General features: G+C 52.4%; 1 protein-coding gene across 1 annotated transcript in view; it reads left to right on the top strand.

Annotated features, from left to right (window-relative positions):
* Positions 1 to 18,362, top strand: part of FAM193A (family with sequence similarity 193 member A) — a 55,632-nt gene extending 37,270 nt beyond the window's left edge. The window contains exons 15-18 of the mRNA XM_025051842.1: positions 5 to 181; positions 2,467 to 3,301; positions 7,938 to 8,019; positions 17,689 to 18,362. Coding sequence (XP_024907610.1) covers positions 5 to 181; positions 2,467 to 3,301; positions 7,938 to 8,019; positions 17,689 to 17,782 — 1,188 coding nt within the window. The 3' untranslated portion in view covers positions 17,783 to 18,362. The remainder of the gene's footprint in view (positions 1 to 4; positions 182 to 2,466; positions 3,302 to 7,937; positions 8,020 to 17,688) is intronic.
* Positions 18,363 to 18,542: the final 180 nt, after the last annotated feature.

Raw genomic sequence — 18,542 nt, 5'->3', positions numbered from 1 at the left:
AAAGCTTCGCCTGCGGCTGACCAAGAGGAAGGAGGAGCAGCCGAAGAAAGCGGACCCGCTCTCGGAGAGCGTGGTGGACCACCGGCGCGTGGAGGACCTGCTGCAGTTCATCAACAGCTCGGGGCCCAAGCCGGCGAGCAGCTCGCGGGCGGCCAAGCGGGCCCGGCACAAGCAGAGGAAGGTACGGTGCACGCGGCGCCAGTGGTCCGTGGTGGCCTGAGCCGAGGCTGGCGAAGCCCTACAGTGGCGTTGCAGGACACAGCTTCCCCTTGGGTCCTGGCTTTGTGACTGGACCTAAAGTGAGCCTCCCAGCTCTCATTCCGGCCAGCGCGGGGGTGACAGACCCTGCCTCTCTCTGTCCTGGGGATGCAGAGGAAGTGGGGGTGGCTGTGGGCCTTTGGAGACTGGCCGCAGAATTGACTTGGATACAAGGCTGACACAGCGCCCTGGGCACAGCAGCAGCCTCTGACAGGCGTGAGTGGCAGCCCCGGGCTCTTGTCCCACTGGCGGGGGGATCAGACCATGCCATTCCAGATGGGGGTCGGCACACGGCGTGGATGTCACCGGTGGAAGGGTGAGGTGATGGCCGTTGTGGGCAGCGCTGGGCAGTTCTCACTTCATCGCAGGAGGTGGGGTGTCACAAAAGAAGTCACCTACCAAGTTTAGGCAGGTTTGCCCAGTGCTTGCCCGTGACTGGACTTGACCTAAGGTCCAACAAGACTGTTTGTGCTGGTGGCTGAGGAACTGTGTCCCTTTCTTCCTGTCAGCGATGCAGGTGCTGCATCTACTCTGGGCCCCCCGCCCCCGAGTTCTCCTGGAGGGCTCCCCTCAGCCCCTGTTGCGGCTCCAGGATCTTCCTGGTTGCAGCCCCCTCGCGTCTGGCTCCGGGGGCCAGACCTCAGCAAGCAGATCTGGACTCGCGGGGGTTGGGAATGGCTGCAGGAGTCCTCACAGTGGGACGGGTCGCTCAGAGGAGAGGCGAGGTCCCCACGTAATGACAGGTGTGAGAGAACGCTCCTACAGCGGACCGCAGCTTGGCCACGTGTCCTGCAGCCTTCTACCAGGTGGCTTCGCCCAGAAGAACGCTGCTGTAGCTCAGCTCCAAGAGAGGTCCGCAGTGACTGGCAAGGCCAATGAGGGGCTTTGGGGAACTCCTGCCCCCAACAGATCTGGATTCACAGATTCCTACAGGGCTGGAGACAGCGAGGCGGGTCCACCCAGAAGTATGGCAGCGTCAAGGGTCCCCGGGTGGCCCCGCAGGAGTCACTAGAACCTTGTAGGTTCGTTATAGTGCTTTTCAGGGGCGCTCCCCTCCCTCGACTCGTGGCCTCTGTGCCTGCGGGCGGTCTGGACCCAGACCTAATGGTGCAGCCCTGTCAGGCCCGCCGTGCATCACCCTCAGCACTCGCTGCAGCCCGTGTGCTCAGTACCTAGCACCCCGTTTCATGGAGCAGCCCACACCGCTCTTTGTCTCTCCCACCAGCTGGTTTTGAGGTGGAGGCAGCTCGCCGGGCTGGCTTCGCTGTGGCCTGTGCGCTGGGCGCTCCCGGAGCTGCTCTTGGCGCTTCCCTCGGGGCGCCTTCTCCTCAGCCCACGGAGCAAGGGTTCTAAAGAATTTCTCCTGGACTTGTCAAATATATATTTAAAAACTCGGTCGTTAGAGATTTAACATAATTTTAGATTTAAGTTTTTTAAAAAACAAGTAAATTGTCTCAAAAAAACACCTACTGAAATATTATGAAAAATGATTTAAACTTGAAAGGATCTTTAAATTTTCCCACACAAGGTATTTTCTGCCAAAGTTTCTTGCAAGCGCTGGCCTCTCTGGGCCCAGGCCCTCCCCAGGGGCTTTCACCTGCTCCCCAGACGGAGTCGGTCCCGGCATGCAGCCCACGAGTAGACGTGAGGTTGCCCTCGGGTGGAGGGTCCTGTCCTGCCCCGTTAGACAACAGCGGTGACCGTTGTCCATTTGACGTGTAACGTCGAGTACTTCAGAAAGTCATTTGCTCTGTGACAGTGAAAACAAATGCTGAGAACTTCGTTTCTCTGCCAGAGCGGGAGACGGGGAGTTGACGTTTCAGTACCCATTTCTGCACCTCCCAGTGATACACGTGTGCGTCAGCCGAGAGTCCACAGATCCGCAGCCATGTCCTGCGCAGTCCACTCACGTCGCCAGCTGTGTTGTCAGCTGGGACAGCGGGGTGGGGTGGGATGGGGCGGGAGCTTTTTAAGTGTGCCAGGTGGAGTGAGTGCTTACCGCAGCGGGGAGGGGGCTGGCCGCCGCGGAGCACACGGCATTCCGGGCAGGGATGTTCAGTGGTAGCTCATTGTCTGTGAGAGCGCCTCTCAGAGTTTACGTTCGAACTGTGATTCATTTCTAAATTATTTTTCTGCACGTCTTAGTTTTTAGACCGCTGTTGTCTAAAAATCGTAGTCTTCAGTCACCTTTTCTTTTCATCTGGGCAGCTGGAGGAGAAGGCTCGCCTGGAGGCCGAGGCCAGGGCGCGGGGTCACCTGCACCTCCGCGGGGAGCAGCGGCCGGAGGACGAGGACTTTGAGCGGCTGCAGGAGCTTCGGAAACTGAGAGCTGTGAAGAAGAAGAAGGAGGAGGAGGAGAGGCCGGGCCGAGAGCGCCCCAAGTCGGACAGGCTCCCCGCGGGTCCCCAGGCAGCCACCGAGTCGGGGCCCGACCCTGAAAGCCCCCACGGTGGCCCCCTGGAGCACACTGGCGAACCGGACGCCTCCCCTCACTCTCCTTCCAGACACGCCGACCACACAGAGCCCCACACAGAGCCCGGCCCGGGGGCGCCCACGGACAGCAGGGACTCCAAGCTCCTCCCCACGAAGGAGGCCAGCGGGAGGCCGCAGGAGACGCTGTCTTTTCTCCTGGACATCATGCACCGCCACAAGGAGAGCCCGGGCCGGCAGAAGCTGAGGCAGGCCGCGAAGGCCAGCAGCGAGCCAGCAAGGAAGCCCGTGGAGCCCCCCAGAGCCTCAGAGGGCCAGCCCCGGCCCCGGCCCCAGGCCGAGTCCAAGCCGAAAGCGCCCGACCTCGCTTTCCTGGTGGAGCAGAAAAGAGAGGAGCGAAAGGTCAATAGCAACAACAACAACAGGAAGCCGCTGAACCACATCAAGGAGGAGAAGCCGGCCCCGGGCCCCGCGGAGCCCGCCTCCCCGGGTGCACACCTGCAGGGTGCACACCTGCAGAACGGCAAGCTGGCGCTGGCCGACGGCCCGCAGCCCCGGGCCAAGAACAAGAGAAACAAGAAGAAGAAGGCAGACCGAGGCCACAGCTCCATCGGTAAGTAGGGGACGCAGGGTGGCCCGTCCGGCCGTGCCTCTGAGTCTGTGTCGTCGTAGGATGAGGAAGCACTTGCTGGTGACCCATCCTCACCAGCGAGGAGGGACGAGTAGCCAAAGAGCCGTTCTTGGTTTTTCTGTTATTTTGACATAATTTTAGATTTCCCAGAAACCCGCGAAGAGTGCAGAGAAGCCTGCACGCTGCAGCCCCGGGTGGGCACGTCGCCATGCTCCCCCTCGCCGTGGCTCTTCTGAGCAAACGACAGAGAAGCGGCAGGCCTGGACCGCTTCCGCGTGCGCGTCCACAGAAAGGGGACCCCTGTCACAGAGCCGAGCGCGGCGTGCCACGATGGAGGGTGCCACACGCCTCCCACTCCCAGTGTGGGCCCGTGTCCTGCCTCTCCACGTGCTGCGTCACTGTCCTTTGTGGAGAGGAAGATCCCTTTCTTCCGCATGACGTGGGATCCTGTCCAGGGCCGCATGGCCTGTCTCTCTGGCCCGGCCCTTAGAGTCCGTGACCTTGATGTTCCCAAAAGGGACGGTCCACCTCATTTTTGGAGTGGTTCTGCTCAGGTTTGTGAGCTGCTTGTTCACGGCCCGTCTCCGCCGTGTTTTCTGGCAGTGGCAGCGGGGCCTTCGTAGTGCGGGCCACCTGCTGGTGTCATCGCTGGTCTTGGGCTGAGGTAGCGGCCGCCTGGCCCCTCCACCGTCAGGCGAATGCCCGTGTGCCTTACGGGGAGACGAGTCTGGATTTTCATTTAACATTCCCCTGCTGGTGTCAGCGCCTGTGCAGGCCTCCCTGCCCGGCTGCGACTGCCACGTCCGGTGCTCGCCGACGCGGCGCTCTGCTGTGGGCGGCGTCCCTTCTTCCCCACGCGGCGGCCTACGCCGGGGAGGCCTCGCGGCTCCCAGTCCATGCCATGGACTCTCCTCCTTGCTGGGCTGTTGGCTGTGGTGCCCTCAGCATGGCCCCTCGACCCCGGCACTCTTGGGGCGCAGCTGCCGCTCTCCCCGTCCTAGCCCTGAATCAGCCGCTCCTCCAGGAGCCCCGGCTGCGTTGGTGGAGGGTGGCTCTGCGGGGCCCAGACCGGTGCTGCCAGAACGTCCCTGCTTCTCGGCCTCGCAGGTGGCAGAGCCAGGCAGGGCATGCGTGCGCGCCCTCACGTTTCTGTTGTTTCTGCCGTGAGGACCACGAGCCGCCCCGATGCCTCCACGCCCGTGCCACCCTGCCCCTGCCCACTCCCTTCTCAGACTCTGCCACCCCGCGCATGTGGCCACTCTGGTGACGCACTCTGTCCTAGGCCGCCCTCGCCACTGTTTCTTCACAGGTCCTTTGTCTGTACCCGGAGATCATGCGGCTTTAAAGGTGGCTTGGGTTGGCTCTCCCTGGGGTGCAGGCACGTGGTCGTGCTACGGTCCCGGCAGCGAGGGTCGCTGGCTGAAGTCTGTCTGTGTCCGTTGTTTTTCTTCTCCCGATGCTAGTTTCTCCATCTCGTTCCCACGCACTTCCCGCAGGGGCCCCATGGTTTCTTGTGCTTTGCTTTTTACACAGAAGGCAGCGTGGCCAGAGAAGCCGTCTGGCCCTCGGCTTTGTCCGCACTTCGTGTGCTCGGGCCGTCGCCCCACGTCGCCCTCGCCCAGCCGCCCGGCGCTCTGCACGACGGGCCCTGTCGCGCTCGCTCACAGCCTCCCGCGCACGAGCGTGCGCCATCGCGGGCCGCGCCGCGGGCGACCCGGTTTGGCGGTGTCGGGAGGTCTCGTTAGGTAGCACCGTAGCCTTCCCACGGGCCTGCTTCCCCCGCCCGCGCGCATCGCGTGGCCTCAGGCTGCGTGCTCGTGGCTCGAGCCCGTCCATCACTCACAGTCCGTCTGCTCTGTCGTTTTCGTTGCCATTTTTCTCCGATTGCCGTCGGGTCGTGTTCTTAAGAGCTGTTTCTTTATCTTCTTTCGTGAGTTTCCTATTCCTTTTTCTCATTTTCACTGGATTTTTTTTCTTTCTATTTTTAAGAGCCCTGTGTAGACCGGAGACGTCCCCCTGCCCCTGCGTGGCGTGTGCGGGTCATTCGCGTGGGTCACAGGCTGTCCTTGGACTGTTCGTGGTGCTTTCTAGCCGTCAGCAGTTCTGTTCCGTTCTGTTCGTTTTCACTCTTAGGTAGTCAGCCCGTCAGCCTTTTATTGCCTCTGGATTCTGAATTGTTAGGAAGCTTGACCCCGACAGCAAGGTCGAAGGGGCCTGTGCCCATTTCTTCCGGAGTTTGTGTGGCTTCTCGTCTCTCGTTTGACTCCCCGGTGCACTTGGAATTCATTCTTATGTGTCACGTGAGATATGGGTCCAGGTTTATCTTTTTCCAAATGGTTGGCCAGTGGTCCCCGCACCGGTCGTCAGAGGTTCACGTTGCCTCCGTGGTTCGGGGCGTGGCCTTGTGCCTCACTGAATGTCCCTGTGACTTGTGTCTGTCCCGGAACTTCTGCTCTTGTCCGCTGCATTTATCCACGTGCCATTACTGCAGCGATGTAGTTATTTTGGGGGCTCGGTATGTTTCGGTGACTCAGAGGGCTGTTCTCCACTCACAGCTTCTCATTTCCGGTATCCCCCGTTGGTTCTTTTGTGTTTGCTTCTTCACACGAGCTTCAGTGTCAGTGTGTGTGCCTGGCTCCCTTAAAAAAACATTTTGTTGGGAGCTCTGCTGGGATCGCATTAAATTAATTAAATAATTTAGGGAGAGTTGATGTCCTTTTAATATTGATCGTCCTCCCCAAGAAAGGGGGGTGTTTTTCTGTTCGTTCAAGTCTGCTTTCGTGTAGATACCCTTTTAGGGATGTTTAAGTTTTTTTGGATTTTTCACCTTTCTTACTGAGCTTATTGCTAAGTATTTAATCTTCCTCGTTTTTAACTTCAATGGGGTATTCTCCGCCATTGTCTCCTAACTCTGCACCGCCAAGTGCTGTAGCCACTGGTCACGTGTCACTACTGAGCACTGGAAAGGGCCAGTCGTAAGTGTCATGTTACAGCAGATTTTGAAAACCTGATATGAAACAAAAGGAGGTAAAATATCTGAATATAATTTTTTATACGGATTACTTGTTGATGTGATAATTTGGGGGATATATTTAAGTAAAATATATTACTAAAATTAGTTATACCTGTTTCTTTTTTTTTTTAACGTGGTTAACTTAAATTACATCTGTGACTCACATTGTATTTCTGTTGGCTAGAGCTCCTCTACCGAGTTCTTTGTATGTAGGAAAGCTGTTGGTTTCTGTAATTAGCTTTCTATCGGTTCCCTGACTGGATTACGTTACTGTTTGAGTGTGGTTGATTCCTTAGGGTTTTCCAGGTAGTTTAGCACATTTCTGCAAATAGAGAAAGCCTTACGTGTGCTTTTCAAATTCTTACACGTCTGATTGTTCTGTCTTTTGTTGTATCTTTCTTGAGCTTGACAAAAACGTCCGCTGTTTCCACGCCGAGTAAGATTCTGGCTTTAGGATATAGTGTGTTTATTTTATCACATTAGGAAAGTATCCGGTGATTCCTACCTTTCTTCGTGTTTTAGTCAGGAACGGGTGTGAATCCTGTCGGAGGCGTGCTGACGTCAGGTGCGTGTGGCGGGGCGATGAGTCGTCTAGGTCTGGGTCTTCCGCCCCCTTGTTTCTGCCCTGCCTTCCATTCGTTAATGAGCTTCCGTGTTTTCTCGCTTCTCCCGTCGCTTTGCTCCACTCGGGGTGTCCGTGTGGCTCGCCGCACATTCCTAACTGTGATATCTTCTTAGTAAATTGTTGCCTTTTATTTTTAAAAAAGTCCTTTTCGTCGTGTTTCCTTTTTCTGACTTAACATTCTGCTTTGTCCGACATGGTGACCTCTACCCCTTCTCTGTTTCTCTCACCTGGCGGGGCGCCGTCATCCTCCTCCTCTTCACATTGCTGGCCTTTGAGTCACCTGGCGTTAGGTCACTCTCTTAGATTCCACAGGGACCTGAGTCCTATGCAGCGAAAACCTTCTGTCCAGGCGAGCCAATCTTCTGCCCGTGCCGTGATTCCGTGTCGGCGGTCACCCTGTCCATCCAGCCTGTGTTCAGAGAGGATCATTTTACTGGAGTGGCCTGAAAAGTCTCAGATGCCATTTCCGGGATGCCCCGGGAGCCGTCTCCCCGTAGACGTCGCCATCTGGGTCCTGAGTACAATCGTGTCCTCTTACTGTGACGGGCACTTGAAGGGACAGTGCTGTCCTCCCCATGGGCCTGCTTTATTACAGCTTCCGTTGACAGCTGTGCTCCTGCTCCCTCCGTCCCTCCAGCAGGGATTCGGGCACCCTAGGGTTCCCAGAGTCCGCCCGAGGCGTCCCCCATCGTGAGTCAGTGACCAACTGACTGGGGAACCAGGCCGGGCACCAGCAAATGTGTCTGTCCCAGGGCACCTGAAGCCACGGCCGGTTGCTCGGCAGCCGCGCAGGTCCGTGACCGCAGGTCGGACCTGGGTGCTCGTGGGCATGGAAGACAGATCTGCTCTCCTTTGGCCACTTGTAAAATCTCATTTTAGAAAAAATGTTTAGTTTGTGCAGTTGTCGAAGTAAGACCAGTCGCGTCCTGCTAAGGCAGCCCGGCGCGTAATCTGACCCTCTGCTTCCTTTCCTCCCACAGATGACGTCTTTCTGCCTAAAGACATCGACCTGGACAGTGTGGACATGGACGAGACGGAGAGGGAAGTGGAACATTTCAAAAGGTAAACGTTAGGGCCGTGTGCGAAATGCTGGCGCTTCACGGTGGCCGTGCGTGACCGCCCCTGGCACCGGCGGCTGTCCTAGCAGTTCCGTCCGCTTGGGCGCGCTCAGCATGCGAAGGCCGACCACACTCTGCCACACTCTGCCACACTCGTCCCGGCCACACTCCCAGCATGCACCCATTCCCGCTCCACCCTGGTGTGTGAAGACTAGTGAACGGCTGCGGCTGTCAGTGGCCCGGGAGCAGCGCACAGCCCGGGGGCGTGGGTCCCCCCAGACCTGCGGGGTCACACCGGGCCGGGGCCACCGTCTGCGCTCCCAGTTCCCCCGGCGGTCTTGACGCGTGCCGGCGCTACAGCACGCTGATGCGCCATGCTTTTCAGGAGAAAAGCGACCTTTTAGATATTCGCTCGGTGTCACTAATAAGCTTGCTTTATTAGTGCCGGGTCCATTAATCCTTTATCTACTGTGTAAGTTTTGACAAAAATATTTTTATTTTCAAACGTCTTGTTCTTTGGAAGTGCTTTGCTCTTTTTGTTTCAGATGACACAGAAACACACAAGCACAAAAGCAGCAGTTAGCTTGCAGTGCAGAAAGCCATGTGAAACACTGTAAAATTCTGAGTGTCTCTGGAAATGATGTTTATCATGTAATTTACGTGTGTATGTATTTTATCTTAGCAGATGTAGTCAAGCATTTGCTAAAATTAAACATCCGTTCTAACTAGGACTCAAAGGTCACATCTGTAACATAAGGAAAGGTAGCCATAAAATACAGTAAGTGTCATATTTAATTGAGGAACGTTAAAAGCTATCTCTTGAGATTTAAAAAAAATGCCTGTTATAACTTCTGTTTGTAAAGGCATAAAAAGAAACAAAGGGGAAGGGAAACACGGAATTATTCTCAGATGGTGACTGCGTTTGTACAGAAATCAAAAGACTCTGAATTAGTAGGACAGTTTGCCCTGAACTCTGGGGAGAAGATGATAGAATGGGGGTATTTCTTGGGTATAGGCAGAACCTTGGAGTTTAAAATCACGCATGACCTCATAAGCAGAGAATCTCAGACACCCAAGAGTTGGGGGGAAAGAAATGAAACGTCTAGAAATGAAAAATATAATTATTACAATCAAGACCTTAACAGACAGATGATAGATTAGATGCTGCTGAAGAGAGAATTAGTGAACTAGAAGATATATTTTTAAAATGTACCCAGAATGCTCCAGGACACAAAGAAAATGAAAACTATGAATGAGGAGTTAAGAAACTCGGAGGAGAGACTCAGTAAGTCCGACATACATTTAACTGGAGCCTCTTCTAGGGAAAAATGGAGAGACTACAGAAAAGCAATATTTAAAGAGACGGTACCTGAGGATTTTACAGAAGTAATGAGAAATATGAATCCACAAATTCCAAAGCACAACATAAGCCAATAGGATAAACAAACAAAGCTATATTCCTCATCATAGCCTATGAAACCAGAAGGCCATGGAGTGATATTTATAGCGTTGAGGGAAAGTTGTCAGTCAATAATTATGTATCCCACAAAACTATTCTTACCCAAAATAAAGAAAAAGTTGCAGGAGCTTACTGCAAAGAGACCTGTATCCTTTAAGAAAAAAGGAAATTGACCTCAGAGCAGCCTGACATGCAGGAAGGAATGAGAAATAGCCTGATAAATGTAGGTAAATGCGAACAGGTTTTCTGTGGAACAGTATCGTGATGATGTCAGATTGACGTTATGTCTGAAAGACCCCACGGCATTGAACAGCAGCCGTCTACAAGCCAGGGGTGAAGCAGAGCTGAGGATCCCCAAGTCCTTTATTGTTCAGGACGTTTAACAGTCACACTTTAAGCCAAATGGGCATGATTCAATTTCAAGAGCAAACATTGAAAGAATAGAAATAGGGTTTATAAATTGCTAATTATGAGGGAAAAGGTCAAAGCGCAGAAAGAAAGAAAGAAATACAAAGTACAGTAAGCAGACATTTTAAAAAGATGATAAGCACAGGTTCAGTTGTATCAGGACAGTAAGCAGACAAAAATAAAAGTAAATAGCTTGTCAGAGTGTGTTAACGTTTTTATATCCATACACATGCATATATGTATATATACTGTTTGTAAGAACACACTTAAAGGTGGAAATAGGAAAAAGGAAAGCTGTTGTCAGACAAAATGTATTTTATTTATTTATTTATTTACTTACTTACTTACTTACTTTTCAGTAGAAGTTTTATTAGAAAGGAAAGTCCACTTCCAGAAGTGGAAGCAAGAGAAGCATGGCTCAGAAGGCCAAAATATATTTTAATACAAGGAGTAAACGAAGATTGCTACCTACATAATGATAAAAGTTTCAGTTAGGAATAGAAATGTTCAATGTAAAGTACTTAATGAAGTAGCCTCAAAATACAAAAAGCAGAATTGTTTGGGCTGCACAGAGACTCAGACAAAGCCCTCGTCCTGGTGGGAGGGCCCAGGCTGTGTGAATAATGGCTGAGCCACTGGGTACTGGGCACCGTGGAGGTGTGGAAGCCCGCACAGCTTGACCTGCACTTACCTAGGGCGGGAGCCCTGAGGCTGGGGCCAGAGAGATGCGTCCTTGAGCACGCACGGACAGTCACAGACGTGGGCCTCAGAAAGCAAGACTCAAAAATTCCGAAGAATGAGCACGTATAATTTGTGTCCTCTGACCACAGCACATTTAAGTTGGAGATAAGTACATTTTTAAATCCATAAATACTTGGAAATCAAAAAGCACATAATTTTAAATAACTCTCAGGCCAACTAAGAAATCACAGTAGGCGTTTTAAAATCTGCAGAACTAAAAGATAGTGAAACCATCACATACGAAAACCTGTGGAATGCAGAAAATGTTTGCTCTTGAAAGCTCTTCCTGTAAAGTCTTAAATGCTAGAGTTAAGTTTTTAAAAACCCGAAAATCAATGAGTGAAAGATTTCACTTGAGAAATTAGAACAAAATAAACCCAAAGAAAGTAAAACAAAGGAGATGATACGTAAGAGAAATGAAATAGAAAACAAACGAAGAGGAGACCAGCGAAGCCAAAGTTTGACTCTTTAGAAACACTAACTAGATAAATGAATGTTCAAGACACTGGTCAAGAAATAGAAAGAGACACACACAAAAATACCATAATTAGATGGATGAGGAAATGCGGTGTTAATAGTTGTCATAGTTGGATGATGGCTGTGTTCTCTTCACCACACGCCATTCTGGGCATGTTTGAGGTTTTCTGTAATAAAATTTCTTTAATTTTGTGAACATGTGAGTAAAAGGAAGACACAACTACAGACACAATAGAGATTAAAATACGATAAGAGAACACTGGGAACAAACCTCACTGTAATTAATTTTAAAACTTAAATAAAATAAAAAATCAGTCTTTCGATTAAAATAAAGTCTGAATGGCCCAGTACCAGTTAAAGCAGTAACTAACTCCCAAGTCTTCTCAGTAAAAAAACTACATTCTGACAGGTTTAAAGAGAATTCTCCTGAAATTTCAAAGAACAGATTATCCAGTCTTACACAGATTCTGACAGAACTGAAACGAGAGACAAGGGAGCATGAGAGGGTGCTCCCCACTTTGTCTCACGAGAAAACTAAAGTTTTGATACCTTATCTGCTAAACACAATACCAAAAAAAAAGAGAAAAGTTACAGCTTCGTTTCCCTCATGAATATTAGGTGTAAAAAGTCATCAAGAGAATATTCACATTCCATATCCAACAGTGTATTTTAAAAAGCAGTGTATAACCAAACTGGGTCGTCACAAGAAAGAATGCAAGGCTGTCTAATACTAGGAAACTCACAAATGCTATTTGCTACCTTTGTATATTACAGAAGAATCATATCATTTCAGTGGGTTCCGAAAAAAAAAATTGATAAAATCTTAGCACCCATTTATAATTAAAAGAAGAAAAATTATAAACTAGTAACAGAGAGAAATATCCTTAACCTGAAAAGGAGGGAGGGAGAGGAAGGTGGAGAGAGGGTGGGGGGAGAGGGGGGACCGGGCGGTGGGGGGAAAGAGAGAGAGGGAGAAGTCTACAGGGAACGTTTTCCAAAACAGGAAAGGTGCGGAAGCACACGTGGAACTCAGCGCTCACCACTTCTGTTCGGCCTCCACGTGTAGTTCCTAGGCAATAAGACAAGAAACACAGTCAGAGGATTAAGGAGTGGAAAACCGGAAATGTAATTCCATTCTACAGGTGATTAATCATCTACACAGGAAATTACAAGGGAATATAGAGAACAGTTTATCAAGGGACTAGCCATAGGGTCAGTGGACAAAAGTTATTTATCTTTCTCTGTACCATCATTAATGCAAAAATCTGGTTTAAATAGAGCATTTGTAATAGCAACCAAATCTCTGCAGTATAAATCTAAAGTTGCACAAGACTTGTGCACAGAAGACCGTGAAACTGTACTGAAGAGCATTAAAGAGCACCTAAATCACAGAGCTCCTGTATTCACTGAGAGGAAGAGTTAATATCATAAAGCTATGGAGTTTCCCAAAACCTGTGGATTTAAACCCAAGAAGGGTTTTGTGGAACATCACAGTTTCCAAAACATGCTGGGATGGATATATTGTGATACAGACACACAGTGCCATGTTACATGGCAACCAGAAGGAGCTAACAGAGCAATCTGCAGCATGGACGCATCTTCCAAGAGGAACAAAAGTCATGGAATGCAAGACTATACATAATATTCCATTTATACAAAGTTCAAATTAGGCAAAACTAAAGTGCATTGGCGAACACAACTGCCGTTCAGACCCGCAGCTACCCTCCTGGGTGTCTGCCCACACAAAGGCTTGTACGTGAATGTTCCCGAAAGTTCTGTTTATAACAACAGCCCCAAACGGGGAGCATCCCAAATGTCCCCAACAGATGAACGGGGTAAACGAGCCGTGCTCTCCATCCCGCGGACACCAGCACTGAAGCACCGCAGTGTGCCCAGGGCCGGGACAGCAAGGAGACGCGAGGGCTCCGCGGCCACGTTCTGGGTCTCCACTGACGCCACGGTTCCCTGGACCCACAGCTTTTCAGCCTGTGAGCGCACACTAGCTGCAGTTTGTTGTACACAGATTACACCTAAATAAAGTATATTTCAAGGAATTAAGTATATTGTTCAGAGACACATACATAGGTGTCAAAACTACAAAGAAAAGCAAGGAAGTTATCAACGTAAAAAGCTACGATGGCGATTACTTCTGAGGAGAGGAGAGGGCTGTGCCTGAAGAAGGCACGGGGCAAGGGGTCACCTGGGTGCTGGCCCTGTCCCGTGGCGTGACTGACTCCGCCTTATAATTGTTCCATAAATTACACACTCGTTTCATTCACCCTGCTATCTGTGTGTTACCTTTGCCAAAACAAAAACAAAACCAAAACGTTGTAAAACATTGCGGAGCTCCTCCTGGGAGGACGGGAAAGACGAGGAGGCCCTTTTTTGTTGCAAAGCCTTAGGGAGGCACAGTTGCTACAGCACGGATTTTGGTGCTCTGCAGTATGACAGAAGACGGGTTGGCGGGTCACTGTGGAAATGAGGGCATGTTCATAGACGGGCTGTGAGCGTCGTCACCTGTCTGAGGAAGACTTTGAAGTTGGACCCCACCTCACGCCAGGCCCACGGTCCGCTCCAGGCGGGCTCCGGCTTTAGCCGTCGACGGCGGCCTTACGCTTCGGAACGCAGTTGGATGGTTTTGGACCTCAGTAGGGGAGATTTCGTAAAGCACCAAACACAGAAGATTGATAAATACAGTCAGCAGTTTGCCTTAAAGAAAGCAAGACAGAGGGCGGAAGAAAAATGGCGCAGATGACAGAGGCTCTGTTCATCCCTCTGGCGACCAAGTCAGAGTCGTGACGGAAACGAGGAGCAGCAAGGAAACATCGCCGGGGATCTAGAGGAACCAGCCATACGACGAGGCAGAAGTCCAAGACGTCACCCCGCAGCGGCGGAGGGCAGGACGGGGCGTCGGGGGCCCGAGGGGCTGAGAGGGACGGAGGCTGCCGCAGCGGCAGACGCTCTTAAAGGGGCCGCGTCCGCGAGCGGATTGTCGCGGTGACGGACCTGCTCGCTCTGAGCACCAGCGCCCGTTCGGCTGCGCGCAGGGGCCACCAGGGACTTACAGGGAGACGTTGTCGGGGTGAGGGCTGAGGCGAGACTTTCTCCGTGCAGAGGTGCAGGCGGTATCCACTGTTCCCCGTTGAGCCCTGCACCCTACCATTGCGCAGGACACAGCGCGCCATAGCCGTGACGTCATCAGACTGGATCACAGAGAGCGCTCCGCCCAAGAGGATTCCCTGAAACCCCGCCTCCCCCAACTCGCGGCCCCACCCAAGCCACATCCAGGTGTGTCTTCCGAGAGTCACGTGCTCCTTGCTGAGCAGTGCCTAAACTCAACACTGGAAGCAGCTGGCCTTGGTTTCTGGCGTGGCCTTTTGAAGCAACTGTAAGCACAACATCTGTGGATTTTGCTTACTGTATCTTAACAGGTGGCCCCGGAAGGGCAGAGGCTTGGGCTAATTTGGCCTGCAGCTGAACCCCCCTCAGGACTGTGCCACTGGACACCTGCTACACAAATCCGCACTAATAAGACCGGGAGACTTAGGAGCTTTGCTTAGTACATAGAAACAGACACGGAAAGGCAGCCAAATGGGAAGACAAAGAAGCAGAAGCCATACGAGAAAACAGAACAGAGATCCAGATAGAGTGGAGTCAAGAATCTAACAGATGCAGAGTTCAAATCACTGGTTATAAAGATGCTCGGTGAACTTTTGGGGAGTGTAGAGAACTTCAACAAACAGATAAAAAACATAAAAATGGAAATTATAAAAAGGCACCAGTCTGAAATGACGAACACGTTATCTCAGATGAGAAGTATATTAAATGGAATAAACAAAAGAAAAAAGAAAGTGAATAAAGAAGAGGATCATATGCCCTATCTAGAGGACAGGAAAGCCAATCGGGACACTCAGAATGGCAAGAAAAAAGATGCCAAAACTATAAAAATAATTTAAGGAGCACATGGGACACTGTTAAGGCTTCAAATATTCGTCTGACTGGCATCACTGAAGAAAATCAAGATGTCGAACAGCTGTTTGAAGAAATAATGATGGAAAGCTTTTCTGACCCGGTGAAGGAAATGGACATAAAACCCCAGAGAGCTCCGAGAATTCCAAAAATCAGGGATCCATAGAGGCCCCACACCACGACACATCATAATTGAAATGCCAAAGATTAAATAAAATATTAAAAGCAGCAAGAGAAAAAATAATTACCTACAAGGAACACCCATGTGACTGGCAGCTGATTTCTCAGAAGAAGCTATGCAGTACAGAAGGGCTTGGCAACAAATATTTGACAAGATGAAGACCCAGGATCTATAACCAGGAATAATTCATTCGGCAAAGCTATCATTTAGAGTTGAAGGACAGATAAAGAGCTTCCCAGAGAAAAACAAGCTAAAGGAATTTATCCCCACCAAGCCAGTATTACAGGAAATGTTTCTTTAAGAAGAAAAAAAACTTATCAAAAAACAGGAATAAAGAATGGTAACAACTACATTCCTATCAATAAGTACCTTAAATGGAAAAGAATTAAGTGCTCCGACCAAAAGATAGAGTGGCTGAAACGATAAGAAAACAAGACCCCTACATATGAAGAGGAAGGGGATGGAAAAAGATCCTGCTTTGCTGGACCTAGAAGGTGCTTAAGTCAGACAGAGAAAGACAAACACTACATGATTTCACTTAAATGCGGAATCTAAGGAAAAGGACAAACTAATCAAAAATAGACTCACAAATATAGTGGATAGTTTGGTGATGGACAAAAGGGAGGGAGCTTTGGGGGGCTGGGAGAATGGGGTGAAGGCTAAAGAAGTACAAATTAGCTGATGGATGGTCACGGGGATGGGGAGCGCGGCATAGTGGATGCAGTCAGCATTAATTAATACGTTGGCTAAGTGGAGGGTCGGGAAGGAGGCAGCAGTTGGGGGGGATCGTTTTATGAACTACATAGATGTCTAACCAATGCACTGTATACTTGAAACTAAATTAAAAGATTTTAAAAAAAGCAAAAGCAAGGCAGCATTTGCAACACATCACAGAGGATCAGGATCAAGATGTGTGAAGAAATATTACAGACCTGTAAGAAAAAGGCCCGTCGACAGATGTGGGGACGGAACGGTGGGCATCACAGAAACTGCCATGAGGCCTTCGGCCTGACTGGCCGCCGGGGAGCAAATGCGGCCCGGTCACCCGCGGGAAGGCAGGGAGCAGTGTCCCCACGGCTCCTGGGTGCACAGATTGCTCACCCCCACAGAACAGCCCCGCAGCTGCACGTGCACCCCACGGGTGGAAGGGCTGCATCCGTCCGTCCGCCCTGCGCACTCTGCTCTTACGGCCGCAGGAGTGACCGCCGCCTGGGGGCGGGGGCCATGCACAGACGCCATGCTGAGTGCAGAAGCCACAGGAGGCTGTGCGGCCTGGTCCCTCCAGTGCAGGGGTGAGCACACACAGCCCCCGCGGAGGCCACACCCAGGATGGTGGCTCCAGGAGGAGACGGCAGTACCCCGCATTAGCGTGTTGGGTTCCTGACCTGGGGCTCTTGGGTTGTGTCCAGGTGCCGCTACACGTGCGCTGGGCGTGGGTGGTCCACAGGCCTGCGGGCGGTGGTGCGGGCTCCGCGGGCCGGAGCCGGGGGTGGGAGCAGGCAGAGCCGGGGCACGCGGGGCCTTCGTGCCCTGTGCTGCGGGATCTGCGGGACGCTCGCTCTGGTCGGGTTCGAGTTGTTCCTTGAGGGGCGGGGGCGGGGGCGGCTGTGCCTCTGAGCTTTGGCCTCTGCGTGGGGAGCAGGTGGGGCACACGCGACCCGGCAGATGTCAGGAGGATGTTGCCAGCGGTGAGGAGAGACAGTAGAGGCAGAAGTGGGAGCTTCCAGGAGGTTCCCAAGGTGACATTGCTGGGACTCGGGGAAAGAGAACCGGGCTCTGGGAGCTGGCACAGCCCTTCCCTCCACCGGGACGCACGCGGTCAGTGTCACCGCCGCGGGCAGACGCGGTTTCATCTAGGGCGAGCGACAACTGTAACCATTTTCGGGTTTAATTCAAATTTCTGCCACCCAAATTAGAGCTGAGAAGGCGAGCACTTCAGCCGTCACGAAGGCCCAGGTTCCTGCAGGAAAGTTTCTCTCCTTCATTTAACAAAAACTGTGTTGTCGCCTGTGGTTTTTCATACGCTGCTTAGTGTGTAGTTTGTGCTCCAGAGCTGGATGGCGAGGCTGCCTCCACCTGCAGCCATTCCTGCGCACTGTCCCCTGGGGACGGCAGAGGAACAGGCGTGCGTTATTGTCGCACGGTGGAAACCTGGGTGTGGCACAGCGGGGGCAGGCCGGCTTCTCCCGGGCTCAGCGCGTCGGAAGGGCGGACAGGTGGCCGCAGAGCCCGGCGGGGCGGCCAGGCTCACCACACATTCCTTGGGGACTTCCCCCGGAGCGAGTTGATAGAGATTGGCAAAGTGCCAGTGAACATTATGGGCGCCAGTTAGCATCCTGAGGGCGGGGGCCCAGGACAGCCGTGCACTGAGCTCCCGGGGGGACACCGGCTGGAGAGGCACGTGTCCCCCTGTGACCGTCAGGCCTCTTGTCTTCCAGATTCTGCTTGGATTCCGCCAGACAGACCCGGCAAAGACTGTCCATCAACTGGTCCAATTTTAGCTTGAAGAAAGCCACCTTTGCTGCCCACTGAACCAGGGCCACCCGGAGAGGGACGCGCGGGTGGGGTCCAGGCCCCGGTGCTGCCGTGCTCGCCCAGGCTGTGCCGGGTGGGCCACCGCCCCCAAGACCCCCCGACGGAGGACGCGCCGTCCGCTCTGCGCAGTCTGTGAGCCCGCCTCGGCCGGCGGACCGCCGCGCCCCCCACCGCGCCCGGGACGAGTGCAGCATCCACGTGGCTCCGTCGCCTCTGCATCTCGCCCTGTCCTGTCATCTGTCCCTGCCCGCCGGGCCGTCGCCGCCGCTCAGCTCCCACCCGAGGCGTGCGGGGGGCGGGCGGGCGCTATCCGTTCTCCACAATCTACTGGTTAAGAGTGTACACGTCGCGCTGTTTGTGTCTGACCCCCCGACTTGTAGCCAGCTGTGTAAGACCCCTTTGCAGAATGAGAAAGTTCAAAAACAAAACCCACCCAGTACTCACACCATCAAGTCTGTTAGAGAGTGTCCGACTGTATTAACACGGAGGCCGCCTGGCTACTTTTTTAACATATTGTTAAGTAATATTAAAATCATGTCTTTCTTTTTGAAAGATGGAATACATTAGTACAGCAGAACACCTTGTCTGGTCGCTTTCTGCTGGGGCCGATGGAAGTGTGGGGCGGGGTGAGCGGTGGCTGTCCCCACCGCAGGGCCTGGGCCACCAGCCCTGGAGCATCTCCTGGGTCGGCCCAGGGGGCAGCGGAGGGTTCCTGGTGCCCTCCCGTCCTCCACGCAGCAGTTCCCCGGGGCCCGGG

This window comes from Pteropus alecto, unplaced genomic scaffold, assembly GCF_000325575.1.
Source record: "Pteropus alecto unplaced genomic scaffold, ASM32557v1 scaffold5, whole genome shotgun sequence".
Lineage (NCBI taxonomy): Eukaryota > Metazoa > Chordata > Mammalia > Chiroptera > Pteropodidae > Pteropus > Pteropus alecto.
The sequence above is the reverse complement of the archived record's forward strand: the minus strand, read 5'-3'. Positions and strand labels throughout refer to the sequence as shown.